General features: G+C 56.9%; 6 protein-coding genes across 6 annotated transcripts; 2 read left to right on the top strand and 4 right to left on the bottom strand.

Annotated features, from left to right (window-relative positions):
• Nucleotides 1–619: 619 nt before the first annotated feature.
• On the top strand, nt 620–1,756 carry ACO1O0_000729 (amidohydrolase family protein; the record flags this gene model as incomplete). The annotated part of the gene is made up of 1 exon (XM_083190226.1): nt 620–1,756. The coding sequence occupies one exon, from the start codon at nt 620–622 to the stop codon at nt 1,754–1,756; it is 1,137 nt and encodes a 378-aa protein (XP_083054085.1).
• Nucleotides 1,757–1,839: 83 nt separating this feature from the next.
• Nucleotides 1,840–2,661, bottom strand: ACO1O0_000728 (uncharacterized protein; the record flags this gene model as incomplete). Its single annotated transcript, XM_083190225.1, has 1 exon — nt 1,840–2,661. One exon carries the CDS (start codon nt 2,659–2,661, stop codon nt 1,840–1,842), a length of 822 nt encoding a protein of 273 aa, XP_083054084.1.
• A 625-nt stretch (nt 2,662–3,286) lies between these two features.
• CAF17 (YgfZ/GcvT domain-containing protein) lies at nt 3,287–4,471 on the bottom strand (the record flags this gene model as incomplete). Its single annotated transcript, XM_083190224.1, has 1 exon — nt 3,287–4,471. The coding sequence occupies one exon, from the start codon at nt 4,469–4,471 to the stop codon at nt 3,287–3,289; it is 1,185 nt and encodes a 394-aa protein (XP_083054083.1).
• A 3,191-nt stretch (nt 4,472–7,662) lies between these two features.
• On the bottom strand, nt 7,663–8,481 carry ACO1O0_000726 (uncharacterized protein; the record flags this gene model as incomplete). Its single annotated transcript, XM_083190223.1, has 1 exon — nt 7,663–8,481. The coding sequence occupies one exon, from the start codon at nt 8,479–8,481 to the stop codon at nt 7,663–7,665; it is 819 nt and encodes a 272-aa protein (XP_083054082.1).
• Nucleotides 8,482–12,593: 4,112 nt separating this feature from the next.
• DBP8 (ATP-dependent RNA helicase DBP8) lies at nt 12,594–14,189 on the bottom strand (the record flags this gene model as incomplete). The annotated part of the gene is made up of 1 exon (XM_083190222.1): nt 12,594–14,189. One exon carries the CDS (start codon nt 14,187–14,189, stop codon nt 12,594–12,596), a length of 1,596 nt encoding a protein of 531 aa, XP_083054081.1.
• Nucleotides 14,190–14,518: 329 nt separating this feature from the next.
• On the top strand, nt 14,519–15,489 carry ACO1O0_000724 (fungal specific transcription factor domain-containing protein; the record flags this gene model as incomplete). Its single annotated transcript, XM_083190221.1, has 2 exons — nt 14,519–14,547; nt 14,574–15,489. The coding sequence occupies 2 exons, from the start codon at nt 14,519–14,521 to the stop codon at nt 15,487–15,489; spliced, it is 945 nt and encodes a 314-aa protein (XP_083054080.1).
• Nucleotides 15,490–17,442: the final 1,953 nt, after the last annotated feature.

Raw genomic sequence — 17,442 nt, 5'->3', positions numbered from 1 at the left:
TGAAGTCAGAAATCACAGAAATCACAGAGGTCGCAAGAGGTTGCAAGGTGGGGGATCCATCTCTAAAGTTTCCTCGTGTCCAAGGTAGAGGGGTCCGTAATACATAAAAAGCCCCATCCCGAGGCCGGCTAAAGGTCATATCATTACCAGGTCATGGGCGCATCAGCTCATCGGCGCCTCCCGATAATAGCCCAGCCAGATTCTTCCATGTACTAGCAGGCGGCCACGAAGAGGCATTGGCAGGCTGAGGGGCGTTGCACCAGAATGGGAGAACTAGCCGTCGAAGCCCGCTCTATTACCCCGCCAGCGACACAGATAACAGAAGGGATTTTGTTGCTTTTGTTGATAAAACACGATAACAGGTGGGTTGGCGGGGTCGGAAGAAGGCCGATAGACGGTCGCTAGGCGACTAGAGGGGCTGTTGAGCTGTTTCATGGTGTCACTGTCCCTCCGCCCTCCAAGACCTTCCCAAATAGTGAATGGACCCTCTGGATCTCCCAAGATCTCTGCCCGATCCTGCCCCCTCACCCTCTCGACTACAAACAGGAGCCTTACCTCCCACCCAGCACCCAACACCTGCAACGTAGCCATCAGGATCTCAGCACCTTAGGCCGTCGCCATGTCAGTCACCAAAGGCCGTGTCGTGGATATCCACACCCACATGTACCCCCCCTCCTACATCAAGATCCTCGAAGCCCGCGACACCATCCCTATCGTCCGCTCCTTTCCTCAGGTCTCGGACCCTCGCCTCATCCTCCTCGAGGCAGAGGTCAAGTCCCTCGAGGATGCCACCAAGGACCCCTCCGCCAAGCTCCCCGGCAGACCCCTGACCTCTCACTATGCCTCGCTGGACCAAAAGATTCACTTCATGGACACCCACAAGATTGACACATCCGTCGTCTCCCTCGCAAACCCCTGGCTGGATTTCCTTGAGCCCTCCGAGTCCGGCCCTATGGCCAAGTCTGTCAACGAAGAGTTCTCCTCCATGTGCGCCCAACACCCGCGCCGCCTCTTCTTCTTTGCCACTCTCCCGTTGACGGCACCCCTGGAGACGATCCTGGCCTCCATTTCCCATGTCAAGGATCTGAAATACTGCAGAGGCGTTATCCTGGGCACCTCTGGTCTCGGCAAGGGGCTCGACGACCCCGACCTGGTCCCCATCTTCGAGGCCCTGGCTGCCGCGAACCTGACCATCTTCCTTCACCCCCATTACGGCCTCCCCAACGACGTCTGGGGCCCCCGGGCGAGCGCCGAGTACGGCCACGTGCTGCCGCTGGCCCTCGGTTTCCCCATGGAGACGACGATAGCTGTGACGCGCATGTATCTCTCTGGCGTCTTCGACAAGGTGAGAGACCTGCGCATGATCCTGGCCCACAGCGGAGGCACGCTGCCGTTCTTGGCTGGCAGGATAGAGAGCTGCATCCTCCACGACGGGCAGCTCGTCAGCGAAGGCAAGGTCGGCAAGGGTCGCCGGACCGTGTGGGACGTTCTCAAGGAGCAGATCTACCTAGACGCAGTCGTATACTCCGAGGTTGGCCTCAAGGCGGCCATCAATGCCAGTGGAGCCGACAGGCTCATGTTCGGCACCGACCATCCCTTCTTCCCCCCACTCACTACAGACGAACAGGGAGAGTGGGAGAGTGTCAGCATGAACGCCGAGGCTGTGGCCAAGGCGGTCGGTGAGGGCTCGTCAGAGGCTGACGGAATCATGGGGTCGAACGCAGTCCGCGTACTCCGCCTCGATGAGGATTCGTAGTCAATGCTTTAATTGAAGACCATATTAACGACATGTTAAACTTAGTGGGGGGTATACTGATATTCACCTGTGACTCCGACCTTTCATACCGTGACGCCCTGATCCCGGAACTTGGTTTCCGCGTCAGCAATCCGGCGGCGGGCTTCTTGGACTCCCTGCTCTGCCTGCTGAAGCTCGTCGGGCGCCGCGCCGGCCTTGGCGAGGTTCCTCGCCTGCTGAACCGCCCGCAACTTGTCGCACACAAGCTCCCAGTACGGCTTCCGTACAGACCCCAGCTCAGCAACGTAGTCGCCGGGCACGAGCACAACCCCGTTGACGGGCCCCGCCGGCCGTCCCGCCGCCTTCATCGACTCCTTGGCGAGCTTCCTCCGCGCCTTCTCCTCCTTCTTCTCCCTCACGCGCCGCTTCGCCTCGGCCAGAATCTCCATCTCCTGCTCGGCCTCCCTCTGCCGGCTGAGCTCCTCGTCGCGCATGCGCTGCGCCTCGGCCAGGCGCGCCCGCTCCCTCTCGACGGCCTCGCGGTCCCGCTGCGCCTTGTCCTCACGCTGCTGCCGGGCCGCCTGCTCCGCAGCCTCAAGGTCGTCCGCGTACCGCCGCTGCTCGCGGTCCAGCGCCTCGCGTTCCTGGCGGCGCAGTAGCTTGGCCTTCATGGCCTGCTCGTAGGCGGCCCGCGCGCCCGGGTCGGACAGCACGTCGCGCGCTCGCTCGAACAGCTCCCATTTCGCGGCGTCAAAGGTCTCGCCGGCCTTGTCCGGGTGGTGCTTCAGGGAGCGCTTGCGCCAGGCGCGGTGGATGTCGGGCTTTGTGGTGAGGGCGTCGACGCCTAGGAGGTCGAAGAGGTCGACATCCTTATCGGCATACTCGTTGGCGAATCGCAAGAGATCCGCCTTGTTGTCGTCGCCCATGTTGAGGTGTCCTCGGTGGGGTGCTGCGTGGGAGAATAAGATTGGTGTGAAAACTTGTTCTTTAGATAATTTTCATCTCACCGTGGCATGACGGGGATGAGAGAGCATTGAGAGCACCGCGATAGCTGATTTCGCGAATTGTCAGCGAGATCACGTGATGGCCGACTACACACCTCACTCGCAGCGAGTACTCGAGGCAACGTTTGCATGTACGAGTATTGGTGGTATGAACGTGCAAGCTATATCTTTTCTGACCTCGTATTTTATTTAATTTTGTCGATGGCGTGTCGGGGTTTGGTAGCCTGGTAGCAGCACCTATGCACAGCGCCCTCGTTCCACGCATCTTCCTCCTTCTTGCCCTGTCAGACAGGGCAAGGCGGCTACCATGTCAAACATTTGTGAATTGTCCGACGAAGTGACTATCTTCATGGGATCAATACGAAAGCCACGCCTCTTCCACCACCCCGTCACTTGGGCCGGGCATAACACATCAAATGGTAGCACGGCGAATAGATAGAGTTCCAATGTCTGTATTTGGGTATAGTATGTGAGTAGTACATAAGTTATACATGTTTCTTACACATCACGCCGTAGCAGGGTGCGGCCGAAGCCCCAACCCTCACCCTCACCGCCTCGACGCATCAAGCCCGGCCTGGATCCAGTCCGGCACAAAGGCCTTGACCTTGACGCCGCTCCTGGCCTCCTCCTCGCCCCACTCGAGGACAAACTCGTGCGACGGGTCAAACGTGGCCGCGGCCGTCTCGCCCGGCAGCGTCACGCCCGTCATGATCTCTAGCCGGCACAGCCCCAGGCCGACGTTGCCCACGCCGCGGAGCCACTTGCCCGCGCTGCGCCCGCGCCTCTCGAAGCGCCCGATGCTCGCCTCCTGGGGGATCATGTCGGCCGTCAGGCGCTCGGTGGACGCCGGGTCGGCAGTGGCGCCGTTGGGATCGTAGTGCAGGGCCTGGGGCGGCGCGTGCTGCTTGTCGTAGATGACGCAGGGCAGGACGCGCTTGCGGACGACGCCGCGGTGGCGGGTGCGAATGGTGAGCTCCTGGCCGACGTAACAGCCCTTGTGGAAGTCGATGCCGTTCATGAAGTCCATGTTGCTCTCCTGCGGCAGGGCCTGCTCGCGCAGGATCTCGTCCTGGCCCTCAGGCACGCCGCGGAGGTACCGCCGGATGGTGTAGGAGTCCTCGGAGGTCTGGTCGAGGTCGACGGCGGGGGTCTTGTCCCCCAGCTGGAGTATGCGGTAGCCCAGGTCGGGGGTTCGGGGATCTCGGAGGAGAACGGTGGAGTCGCTGGAGGGGAGGTCGAGGTTGGAGCTGGGGCCGTCGGTCCATGCCTGCCACACGGTGACCTCGTCGGGCTGGATCTTGCGGACGTTGACCTTGGCTCGCAGCTTGTACCTCTTGATGAAGCGAGTCAGAAAGTCCATCTGATTGGTGTCGGCCTCGATCAGAAACGAGGTGCCGTCCTCGCCGCCGGCAAAGCCAGCTCTGCCAGGGTATATGAAGACGTCGTTCATGATTCGTCCGGTGGCGTTGAGGAAGGCAGCGTAGCAGCCGTCGGGCCTCGCACGGCCATCCTGAGAGACGACATTGGCGGTGACGATTCCCTGGAGGAACTTGGCGGCGTCGGGGCCAGCGATGGACAGGAGCTGTCGCGATGGGAGTGGCGCGATGCCCGAGGATGGCGGCTTGGGGGGCGACGAGGAGTTGGCAAAAGCTCTGCGCTGGAGACGGCAGCCATGGCAGACGGGGTTCGACGGGGCTCCGTGCGCGAGGGCTCGCTTTGTGAAGGGCCGCATGGCGGTCAGCGGAGGACACGGCAGCTGGGGCGCGGATAGGTTTATGCTGTCCGAGTTGGAGCCTTGGAGGGGAGGTGAAAACGGCTGCCGTGAAGCTGCGGTTCATGGGTGGAACGTGCACGGTGGAGGCGCTGCACCTGGTGGTGAAGCTGCACTCGGAGTCGGCATATCGGACTCCCGAGCATTGGCCACTGCCGGCTAGACTTGGGGGCACCACCACTTGGCCATGTTAATAGCTGGTATCACTGCATAAGTGGTAGTGTAGTACGAATAGATTGGAGACTTGTGAGTGTGCAGGATACTGAGATCTGATGCTGGGATCTGATGCTGGGCAGCTATGGGATGCGCGTGCAATTCCTAGGTACCTTAATGCTGCTTCCCTTTGGCTAATACTTACTTACCTCTCTACCAGTATGTACGAGTATTATGCATCGCTAACGTCAAGGGGCGCGCATGCCTGGCAGCGACCAAGTACGAGTACTACTAGGACTGCACCTGTTGTTTTACGTCTGAAACAACCCGGAGTCATCTGTCCGGGAACGCAAGGGACCGTCACCTGATCACTTTGATGGGCCGGGACGCGTCAAGGGCGTGTGGGTGACAGATGCACTGCCAATACCGCCCAGCGAAGAAGGGCTAAGATGACGAAATTACAAAGGAAAGAAAGCTTTTGGGAATCCAGCCACCAGCAACCACAAGGTGATGCATACTACAAGCACTTAGTACTCAGCACCTACTCTGGCAGGTATTCATACTTGGGCAGTAGCACATCAAGGTGAACAGGGCAATATTCGTCGGTCCCGGGGTGGGACCTGGAACCGACGAGTTGTCAACGCCGATTGCCGATCCCGGCTCGGACTGACTCCGAGTGCGAGAGGAGTCCCGTGACGGACCCACAAACCGTGCCAAACCACCTCCAAACCATCCCCAAACGGCCCCAAGCGCACAGAGGTGTCAGTGTCTCAGAACCTCCAACTTCCTTCCCCTAGTACTCCGCTCCGCCTGCATCCCCGGCCCGGATTGGATGGTGTGTTGGAACCGGAAGCTCTATTTTATACTGTGAACGGAGTATTTACTACGTTCTTCTTTGTGCAGCATGTTGGAATCATCAACTAGCCCAAGAGGCTGACTATTACTGACTACTCCATACGGAGTACTTCACTGCATTATTAAACCCCGCCATCTGCCACTGTATGTGGCCTGCCAGTCATCCATGCACAATTGCTTGTTGTTGAGCTGCTGGCGCCAGCCTACTGAGGACTCGCTTACGCGTACGTCCTCTCCCCCTAGAGGGCCATCATCACCGTTGCAAGCTGTTGCCTGTGGTGCCGCATTGCGTCACCCGCGCTGCGGTGCGGTACGCGGCGACTGGCAACTGGTTGCGCCTCTGTTGAATGCGCGCCATTAGTACCGCCTGAGATTGAAGACGTACGATGCATCAGCCCAGCATCGACTCTTGGCGATGAATGTGTCGATTGCGGGCACCAAAGCCAAGTGGGACAGTCAAGTAGTAGTGCGTATTTGTTCGATCGATGGGCTCGATTTCAGGCCCAGACGGGGCAGACGGGGCAGACGGGCAGAGAGGACACTAAAACACTGGAGTCCTATTCTGCCCGCGCGGCTGGCCGTGGCGGGGACCAACCGGAGCCCGCTCCATCGGCACGACTGAGGCCCTCCCAAGCTCCGGGTGCCTTCGGGCCCGACGGACTCCATCCCCCTTCCCAGAGGCCCATACTCCATAGTAGGGGCGGCGGTTTGCACACAGGCTGCGACGACGGCCTCTGCGACAAACCCGAATCCCGCCCCTGGATCCCGACCACTCCGTCCACCCCGTTCCCGACTTTTCCCTCGAGATGCATGCCGTCGATTCCGCAACATGGTCTCATGACATGTCAATTGAATCGTGCGCGGAATTGATAATAATGTGCGCATGCGCATCCCGCCGAATGCTGCAGCTGCTCGTCACCGTATGGGTGTTGCACCGGGTTGTGGGAGCCGAGCTTGGGAGAGAGCTTTGGGAGCCGATAAGGACATCAACCTCCATGATTCAACAAGGCAGGCATCCTCGCCCCCGATCGATCTGCACGACCAGTACCTGTACAGATAATACGTCGTTGGATGTTGCTGACGTGAGTGCGCCACCAAGGGGGAGGCGCCTCCAATCCCGCCGGCGCAAGCTTGTTGATTATACTCGTACAGCTGTATACGACGTACATAACCTGTTGCTGATGAATCATACCCAAGGTACCTACGAAGTACCGACACGGGCCATTAGGGCGGTGTGCGCCTCCAAGTCCGTAATTATTGCCTCCAGAGGTACGGAGTACGAGTACGGAGTACGGCTGCAAGGGCTGCCGGCCAGGGCAACCAGAGAAGCTAGGCAATCTCGAAGGCAAAAAAAAAAAGAAAGTTTTGCCCGGTCAGGTACCAACAAACCCTTCCACCATGCCATGGCAAGAAAAACAAAAGCGCCGACCAGGGCCGGTTCGTCGTCGGCGTGGATGCCCAGCCCAGCCGGCGGGAAAGGCTTTTTTTTCTTCTCTTTCTCGCGTCCCCATTCAGCCCACAGGGCCCCCCATCTTTGCCTCTGCCTTGTGATCAGCTTTTTTTCGGGCCCATTGGCCCTGCTCGATGCGATGGGCGGCGATGGGGGACGGACCCGCTCAGGACCCGCCATGGCGGGCAAGTGTGTGATTCACACCGGCGCCGAGAGGGCGTGTATCCACTTCGAACTTACAGGGCCAAAACTTTACCTTGAGGGATTGGCCTCAGGATGGAATGTGAGCAGAAAGTCTAGAACAGGCATTTTTTCACATTCGCGGCATGGAACGACACCAAAGGTAAATGATAAGAATTTTTTCATTTTTTTTGTTGAACTATCTGTTTTCATTTCAGGTCCTCCTTAGACCAATTTGGGGGGGGGCCACTCAACCATATTGTGGTATGGGAGCGGCAGGCCCTTTCTGTTGTCCTCCTCGTGTCTCTCCTCGTAAATATTGAGTAGTGTGTGGTACAGTATCAAGTAATAGTAATGGGAATCATCGCCCTTTTCTGGAAACGCCGTCCAAATGCCCGTGGTATAAAAGTCATGATAAAAACTCCGATGCTATGCCGTCGCTGGAATCGCTGAACAAGGAATCATTACACGTTTTGCAGTGGTAGTGGTGGTGGTCGTGTTGGTGAGGAACTGCTCAGTAGACCGGGATGGTCGTCGAGACTGTGGCGGCTTGCCTCCGGGGCAGATAGTAGTCCTCATCGTATAATGATTGGTCTTGTTCGGGTTCCTTGGCGTCCTTGCCCACAGGCATGGGTAGAACGTCGTTGGATGGCGACGGCGGCATCGACTCGTCGTCCGATGAATCGGACTCGTCGACCAGCTCGGGCGGGCTGTGCGAGTGCGAATGTGTGCGGACGAGCTCCAGCTGGGCGTAGTCCTCCTCAAGATCATCCTCCATGATCTCATCCTCGTCCTCGGCGCGGACCTCCTGGGTCTGCACCGTGACAGCGGCAGCAGCCGCGGGCTTGCTGGGCTCCGGTCGCAGCGAGGGGATGCCAGTCATGGTAACAAAGTCATCATCATCCTCGTCGTAGGTGTCGTCTGAAGAGTCCGAGTCGTAGTCCTCCTCGTCCTCGTCCTCGTCCTCGTCCTCCTCATTGACCTCAACGATGTTGTCGGCCCACTGGATGTGACGCTCCTGCTGCTTCTGGGTGGTGTTGGAATTATTGGCATTGTTGGCGCCACGGACAGACTGGTTGAACCAGCGCTCCTGCTCACGCTCGGCATCGGCGAGCTCGAGCATCAGCGAGTCAAGCAGGTTGGCATGTCCGACAAGCAGACGGAGGTCGTGATCGGCCTGGGCAGCCTCGCGGCTGAGCTTGGCCCGGGCCTTGTGGGCCAGGTAGTAGGTCTGGGTGATGGACATGTTCTTCTTGAGAGTCGACTGGCGGAGGGAATCGGCAGGCGACTGGAAGGAGATGTGCTTCGGTGGGTGTGCACTTGAAGTAGACATTGTGAAGAGGGGGGAGGCGGGAAAGGCCCTAGTAATAAAGGGTCGGTGTGTGTGTGGCGGTAGTATTATTATTTTTTTGCTTTGTCCTGCCTTGCGTTGGGAGGCTCAAAGGTGAGTCAAGGCAGCAAGAAGCCGGTTCCGGGATTCGAGGCAGGGGTGTGCAAGTTGCCTAGGCGGTGATGGCAGCTCGTTGTGAGATTGGGCAGTTTTGATCAGTGGGGCGCCTTGGCAGATGTGTTCGAGCCTTGTAGTGAGGTCTCGAAAAGATCTGCCTTGATAGAGTCACGATGATTTGGTCGGAGTATTGGTGATCAGATCCATCAACGGAACCGGAGGGGAGGGGATTGGGATTCTTTTGTAATCTGCGGCAATGCCCGTAGACTCGGAGACCCGTTATGGTGTCAGACGAGGGTCCGCGAAATTCTAAGCCCCGAACACGCCGCCATGCGGACTTTGTGCCCACGGGCCCGAGGGAGAGTTTGTCAGGCTGGCGGTGGGTTGGGAACCTGGAAGGGGGGGCGTGTGTGCAGGAGAGTGGGGAGTGTCCAGCTCTCCGTAGGTCCGCTGACTAAATCCGAATGACCAAGGTCCCTCGCGCGCCCAGGTACGCGCTGCCCGGCGTGTCATGTGCGCCTGGTCGAGGTACCACTGGCCATTGGATACCACTATTCGGAGGAGGAGCTGTGGGCCCGCCCTCGGAGTTGTGGGAAGGAACCTGGATTCGCGACCTGATATGACTCCTACCAGCTCGCTTCCTCGCCCTTCCACGCACCAGAAAAGAAGGTTTCGGCTCGACGCCTTGTCACCGACACACCCACAATTTCAAAGACCGAATCCCGATTCGTAATCAAGAGGTCCTTCCAACTTCTGGAGCTGGAAGCAACAAACACCTAAGCAAATACTAAGTCCGCCTACGTCCGCGTTAAGCTTGGCCGTTATTAGGTTTGCACAGTCATCCATCGTCCATCACTATCCCCTTGCATTGCAAAAAGTGCCCATTATTATTATTATTTCTCAGCAACCAGCACCATGCAGCTCGGTAACATACTGGTCTTGGGGGGGGGGGGGGGGGGGGAGCTTATCTCCCCCAACTCCGTCCACTACAGGCCGTCGTCACGACATTGGCCGTGGTGGTTGACGGAAGCAATTGCGTTTTGACCACCTTGCATTTGACTCGGTCTGGTGGGCGAGCACAATCGTCACCGGCCATCACTGCCTATTATTGCTTTATCATCACCGCTCACCTGTCCTAGCTATGTTCCCGTCGTACTTTCGTACTCTTCGTACTGCGTGCGACGCCATCTGCGCACCACTGTGAGATGGCGTTGCACAGCCCGTCGATGATTTACAAGGTTACTTATCTCAATTCGCCATGCCGCGTGCATACATAGTAGTAGGACTAGATCTGAAAGAATAATGGAAGGCCTACGAATCCGCACACGCACACACACGCACGCACGCCCAGGCCTCCGTCGCAGCGTAGGCATGGAACAGCTACGGTATCCGACTCACGCTATTCGCACACGCACGCCTTTTGATACGTGGGCATGCAAACACGCCGACACGGCACGCACGCCGGGGCACGGCACAGGGCCACAAGCAAAGAGCTCGCAGGGATCGACGAATCCCCCCATGTCTGGGGTCCAGCCTCACAGCCCAGTGCCCAGTGCCCACAGAGTCCAGGCACCGCACACCCACTGTAACCACGGTCCAACGACTCCACGGCACCGCAGCACGCCTCTTTGGCTGGGGGCCCGGCCGGCACCACAAATACGATTCAGCGAATGATGAGTCAACGCCGCCAACGTTGGCCAATCCCGGTCCATCATCTCGTTAGGCTCCAAGAACGGGTTTCAAATGAATGCGAAGGAACCGAACCATGCGGGATGTTGTGAGCCTGTGACTGGCTGGAACGACGTCCACGTAGGCAAAGTTGTAAGCGAAGCCCACGGCCTGTGAGAGCCAGCAACAACAAAAAACGGGGGTTTATCAAGGGCACTGGGGGCTCAATATTGCGGCCATCCATGAGCATCTCTTTGCTTCTGCCCGCTTCGCCCAGTCGTTATATGGGTGGCTTTGTTGTTCAATTGCGCGCCCTTGTCGTTGACAATTGGACAATTGGAACGCCCTTCACCGTCCATCGTTCTCCCAGTGACGCGCGGCACGGAATCTGGCAACCTTGTTGAACTTGCAACCAGTGCAAGGCAACCGTCTCATACCCATACTAGTACTCGTACTTGTACCAAGTAGTATTTGTAGATTCATGCATCGCCTAGGCAACTCTTCCTCTTCCTTCCCCGAAGCCTTGTTGTTTCCTAAAGTCGAAACTGTACATGCCGTGTTTCGTTTCGTTCCGTTTCGCTTGCCTAGTTGGGCCTGCTGGCCAGTTTCACGCTCGTCCCTGATTGATACGTTTGCAGATCACATGAGTTACCCCGTAACTATATGTACCTTTGAGGTGTGCCTTGATAAGCCACCAGCGACCTTTACTTGCGATACTAAATGTATTGAGTAGATGTTATCAACTATATTCGTACGTACGTATATACGGAGTATTGCAATGCCACATACTAAGTCAGGCTTAGTATACCATGCACGCCCCTTATCGGCGAGGACGACTACGCTCCGCGTATTCCTCTATACAATGTCACCCGCCATGCGCCTTCGTTCGAACTGCATCGTCCTGTTCGCCCGGGATTTGAGGTAAATTCATTCCCGGTCCTTGTGACGTGAAGCGTTGTGGACCCTATGCAATCCCGACTCCCGAGATGCCGGACGTGCCCGTGTATGGGGTTGCACTACACTAGTCGTGATCCCATGGAACATAGAAAAAGGTCACGGAACGCCGCGCGCTGGCTTTTATCGGGACCCTCGGTGTTACGGCGCGCGACTTGTTCCGTCGCGAGTTGCGTCACTTGCGTCATCTGGATAATATGGGAATAATCACCCACGGATTATTGATTTATGATTGTGCCCATTATTGAAGTCGAGACTCTGATGGCACTTGGTGTTTTGTTTGTCGGCGACGAGGGAAACCACGTGCTGCACCTCCTCCGACTACGAATCTAGCAATCCGCAGCTGTCAAAGCTTGAACCTTAGAGCCCCCCTTCATCTTTCACGTTATCTTTATCAATCAGTGGAACGATCTGATGGATGGGCGCCATCAGTGTCGGGGTGATCGGCTGCTCGCTGGTTGTTCCTCGGCACTTCCAGACCTCCGTCCTATGTCCTGCGGGAACAACGGGTCCTGAGGGTCTCACCAACGTCATCAACGTCACTGGTAACATCGCATCACGACACAGGTGCTTATCGTATAGTATATACGTTGGAGCCAATTCCTCGCTACCGGCATCGACCAAATCGCCGAGCTCCCTTGTCTGACAAATATGGATAGGGAAGCTCCTACCAAACCGCTGGCCCGTTGCGCACTTGACACGGCGCCGCGCGCGCCAGCGGTCGGCGAGCAGCACTTCTCCGTGCCCTGACTCGGCACCGTCCCAAATCCTGTTCTCGTGAGCTCGCGAGTCGCCTGCGCGCACATAGACCAAAGCTCCAAGCTCTTATTACCTGCCAAGACCCGCACCGCAGGAGCAAGTCGCTGTGCATCGACACGCCTTCCCCCTTCAAGCCCCACCCCCCCTGGTGTCATGGTGTGTGTGCCGGTTTAGGGATATGTCAGCATCACCAAACTCCGAAAGGGCGAAAGCCCCATCCTCATTCCCATTCGCGGGAGCTAGTTCTTGCTGAGGTGAGCAAGTCCCTGACCCCACGGAACCCGACCGCGTGGGTGCGATCGACCCTTGGTTCCGGACCCTTGGGTGGGCGCCACCGCCTATGGGATTTCAAAGCTATGGTCGCCGAGGGTTGCATTCTGTCAGCCCTTTTACAAGCTCTATCACGGTATTTGACCACAGGCTCGCCATTTCCGGTAGATTTGATATCTTTGAGTTTCTCGATGATTTCTGCCCCATCTATGCTCCACCTATGGTCTGGGGGATGGGGTATTAAACATGTGACGCGGTTAGATAGTGACAGGTTCCTTTGCGGAGTAGCACGGAAATATGAGCCTAGCCTCCCCGGCTTCTTTTCATCTCGAACAAACGCTGCTTGTTTACTCCGCCCGGAACTTCTGCTTGGTCCTTTTCCTCTTCCCGCCGACCTCGCGTCCCTCCTCAATCTCCAGCAGCGCCTCGCGCTTCTTCTCGCTAACCGGCTTGAGGGCATCCCGGAGCACGCGCGTCTCCAGGTTGACTCCCTCCTCCGCCCACGCCTCCATCTCCCGGCCCACGCGCTTCTCGATAGCCAGGACGAGCTCCACGTCGCGCTGCCCGACAAACGTGACGGCCTCACCCTTGCGACCCGCACGCGCCGTACGACCGACACGGTGGATGTAGTCGTCCGGGTCCCGGGGAATGTCGTAGTTGATGACCATGCTGACCTCGGGGATATCGAGACCACGGGCGGCGACGTCGGTGGCGACGAGGATGCGAGCCGCCGCGGCACGGAAACGGCCGAGGTTGTCAATGCGCTGCCTCTGCGGCAGCTTGGAGTGCAGGGACGTGACCCGGTGGTCGAGGATGCGCAGGAGATGGTGGAGGTACTCGGCGGTGGAGGTGCGGTTGCAGAATAGGATGATGGTCTTGTTGACATTGGACTCGGTAAGGAGGAAGACGTGTAGGTAGTGCTCCTTGTGGGTGACAGGGATCTGGACGTGCATCTGCCGTAGCGTAGTGGGGATGGCCAGCATCTGTGTGTCGACCTCGCACACGAACACGGGCTGCTTTCCAGGTTTCTGTGGCATGTCCTTAAGAGCCCGGACCTCGGGCGTGATGGTGGCAGTGAAGAGAAGCGTCTGCCTCTCTGTGGCCGGCGGCAGAACGGACAGGCACTCCTCCACGTCGGGGAGCATGCTGCCTGGACCTACGGCGTGTAGAAGCCGGTCTGCCTCATCGAGCACCACGTAGCGAACTCTTCTCAGCCCGCATATCGTATCCTCGCCCGACGTGCGGATATGGTCCGCCAGGCGTCCCGGCGTGGCGATGACCACGTGCGGCCGCTGCCCCAGGGCAATGGCCTGGGCCCTCATATCAGAACCTCCTGTAACGAGGATGGCCTTGAGGCTCTGGGGGGACGAGATGGCCTTGAACTGCTCGTAGATCTGCAGGGCCAGCTCGCGCGTCGGCGTCAGGACTACGGCAAAGATGGCCGTGGGATCGTCGGCCCACTTCTGCAGAATGGGCACGGCGAATGCGACCGTCTTGCCGGAACCTGTGCGGCTCCCGCCGATGCAGTCCCTGCCCTTGAGGATCTCTGGTATGCAACCCTTCTGAATGCCCGTGGGCCTCCGGATAGCCATGTTCGCAAGCGACTGGACCAGCCAGGGCCGAACCTGCAGCCCTGCAAAGGTCGCGGTGGGATCTGTCGGCGCGAGGGCGGATCCCTGTGCCGGCGGTGCTTGTTTCGGAGGCGCATCTGTGGTCTTCTGTGTCTTCTTCTTGATGCGAGAGGGTGCTTGTATGGTGGAAATAGCAGCTTTCAGCTCCTGGTCATCTTCATCGTCGTCGTCCACTGGAGCCGGAGAAGTGCGACGGCGTTTGCGGGCGGTGGAGCTGTCGAGGTAGTCTGACTCGCTGCCCGATGAAGCAGAGCCATGGTGTAAATCATCGTCCGAAGCATCGGTCACGTTTATGGGGCGTGCAGAGGGCATTGTGAGGGTTTCGGGGTTGTAATTGACATACGATGGAGTGGAGTGGAGTGATGGAGGAATGTTGATGGGCAAGCACGATGTAGAGGGAAAAAAAAAAGAAGGTCCCACCAACCGACGTCAAAATGTTGCTTGGGCGGTATTAGGTGGTGGGGCATCCCGCTGCGGGTAGGTGCTTCCTATTATTTCACCCTTCTTTCCCTTTCACCGTCAAGGGCGTTGGGGTTGGATCTCTGTTTCTATTTCATTTCTTTTTCTTTCCTTTCAAGTTCCCATGGTAACCCGCATATCAAAAGCGTGCCACGAGTGTCGCACGCGCAAGATCCGCTGCAATGGCGAGCAACCCTGTAACCATTGTGCCGTCCGGGGCTGCCATTGCGTCTACAGAGCCAAGCCGCGCAACCGTCTCCGAAGGGCCGCAACACCTTCAGATCCTAATTCGAAGATTCCTGCGGGCAAAAAGCCAGAGGATATGATCTCGGGAATCGTGGGGTTGTCTCCAAACAAAAGCAGTGCCGCAGATGGGAATGAGGACGATGAGGGCAGTGAAGTTGACCGCGCCATCAACACACACAGCGTAGCCGCCACTCACCGAGCGTCGCCGTCATGTTTACTCCAGCTGTACTATGGCCCTTCATCCATGTTCCCGATCATGCATTCGATATATCACCATATTGAGGGCACGCGGCCAAACTCCCCGTCCCGCCAGGGCGTGGAAGAGATCGGCCCTGGTCTAGACCTGTTCAGCCACCGTCGACTCTTCTTCGGCCATTTGGCAGAGAACCAGCCATCTCGGCCAAAGTTGGACGACTATGCTGCTGTTTTCCTGGATATGAGCACAGCGGGGAAATTTCTCGAGAAGTACCTGGAAACTTACTGGCATTCATTTCGTGCCATATCCAAGGACGAGCATCGTCGCCAGCTGAGCGCCCTTCTGCGCCCACCCGCCCTCCTCGATGTGGATTCGGCAGAGAACATTATTTCGCTCATAGCAATGGCCACGGGCGCTTACATGCTCGGAGATGACGCAATATCCGACTTCCTGTATCAGAGAGCCAAGCAGGGGGCCGCCAAGCTCGACGAGGCAGTCAATATACAGATGGTACAGGTTTATCTCATGATGGGCCAATTGCAGCTGGAGAGAGCCTACCCAAATTCTGCTTTTCTACACATCGGAACAGCCGTAAGACGTGCCATTGCTGCTGGCCTTCACAAGGACGCCAGCGGCCGGGCGGCAGATGGGCAGCGAGAGATCGACCAAAGAAGAATCACGTTTTGGGCTCTACAATTCTGGGAGACGTAAGCAACGAATCCTAACTGGCCCCTCTTTCTAGTTACCTATGGGATTCTAACAAGTAACTTGTTCAGTTGGTCTTGTTTTACCTTGGGAAGACCAAGCTCTCTCTCGCACCCTGGAGACAGTATCCCGATACCAAGCGACCAACCATTCATTCAGTCAATGGCTGAGCTATCACGTATCATTTCGAAATGTATGGATCACATATATGCCCCTAGACACGATTCCGTTCTTCCAGTATGGAAGTTTGCCAATGAGGTACGAGCTGAGCTGCGTCATTTCGCCGAGAAGCAACCTCAGACTATGGGGTTTGAGCTGGTGGGTTGCGCAATGGAGGGAGAGCTGGGCATCTGCCAGACAATGTTATCGACTAGTGAGTACCTGGTCTATTATTTCCACGTCGTAACCGCTGACTTTTATCGAAATCAGTCTATCACCATACCCTTCAGTTGACTTTCCGTCCATTCCTGGTTCTCAGGGCAAAGCTGAGACAGAGGAAATTGGATGCCAACTGCCTTGCCCAGAATCGGCCTGATCCTCCTCCTTGGCTGGAAAAGGCCTGCGAATACTGTCTAGAAGCCGCCAAAAGTGCCATAGACTTCCTAGCGGCTGCTTGTCGTGACAATATTCTCTGCAGAGTAAGTGATGTGTGGGTGCCCCTATGTTTAAGGCCGGAGTACTTATTGCTGATAGGAAATACAATACCACAACTTCTTCATGGAAGGAGCTTGCTACATCTTAGTATTTGATATCATGCAAGACAAGGATGCTAATCAACACAACCTGGGCTGGATTCGCTCGGCGCTACAGTGCTTGCGCTCCATGCTCCAGAGACATGGGGGGATCACCGCCCAGGTCCCCACAACCATTGTTACTATCGAGCGGATGGTGCGCTCTGTATTCCCAGAATTTGTAGCGGAGGATACTGGAAGCTTCGATGAGAATAGCGGCCGGCACCAGCCAGACTTGGACGGGGGTGCGATGACTATAGTGCCTGGGAGCTCCAACCCGGCCATGCCAGATGAAACTCTTGTCAGCGGACAGAATCAAGAACCTGACGCTCGAGGCGAGGAACTGGTTGATTTCACGGCCGCCGATATTGGATTATTAAACTTTGATTTTGGAACTATGGATATGGACGCCTTTCTGTCGATCGACCCAAGCCAAGACTGGGACTTGCGATGGTAGGCTACCAACTTGCATCAGGTGGTATTATTACGATAGAGCCGAGTTGAGCGCTTGGAGCACATGGCAATGGATCGGCACTCGCAACACCTCGTTCAAATGGGTCAGACGTCTTTTTTTTATTTATCGATGATGAGTTGTTTATCATCGCCTCATGACTTAGGTGGGTTCGGATATACGGCGCACGGAATACGGCAAGGCTGGATATACGGAGTTACGGATATACGGATGTAGAGGTTAGTTTCTTACCCATTGCCTTCTAAGCAAAAAAAGCCTTATAAAGCCCCTTTCTGTTTATAGAGGCTTTTCTTCTTGGAGTGTAATATAGCATCTTGCTTTTCATGAATGCGGCAGTATTGCCTTGCGAGTCCTTCGTCATGTCAGGCCCTAATCCAGACCCGGACAGCACAAGCACATCCACCCAAGCGGACGAACCGAACACTACTACGAACGTGTCTACATCACCGAAAGAAAAGGATACTCAAAATGAAGAAGATGATAATGGATCCGACCAGGGCTTTATTCCGAAGCGCCTCACGCTATCTTTCAGAAACTTGAGCGTTCGAGTCACAGCCCCTGATGAAGCTCTAGGGGAGACTCTCTGGTCAAGAGCTGACCCGCGACAACTCAAGGGGCTCTTTGACTGGAGAAAAAAGCCATTGAGAGTAAGTAGTGGCAAAACGGGGAGCGTATCAGGAGCGGAGAGCTAATATAATCGGTAGACCATACTCCATACGGCGACGGGCCAAGTCCGCCCAGGCGAAATGGTGAGAA

This window comes from Amphichorda felina, assembly GCF_050947745.1.
Source record: "Amphichorda felina strain 45539 chromosome Unknown scaffold_1, whole genome shotgun sequence".
NCBI lineage: Eukaryota > Fungi > Ascomycota > Sordariomycetes > Hypocreales > Bionectriaceae > Amphichorda > Amphichorda felina.
This window is presented reverse-complemented; position numbering and strand designations above follow the sequence as displayed.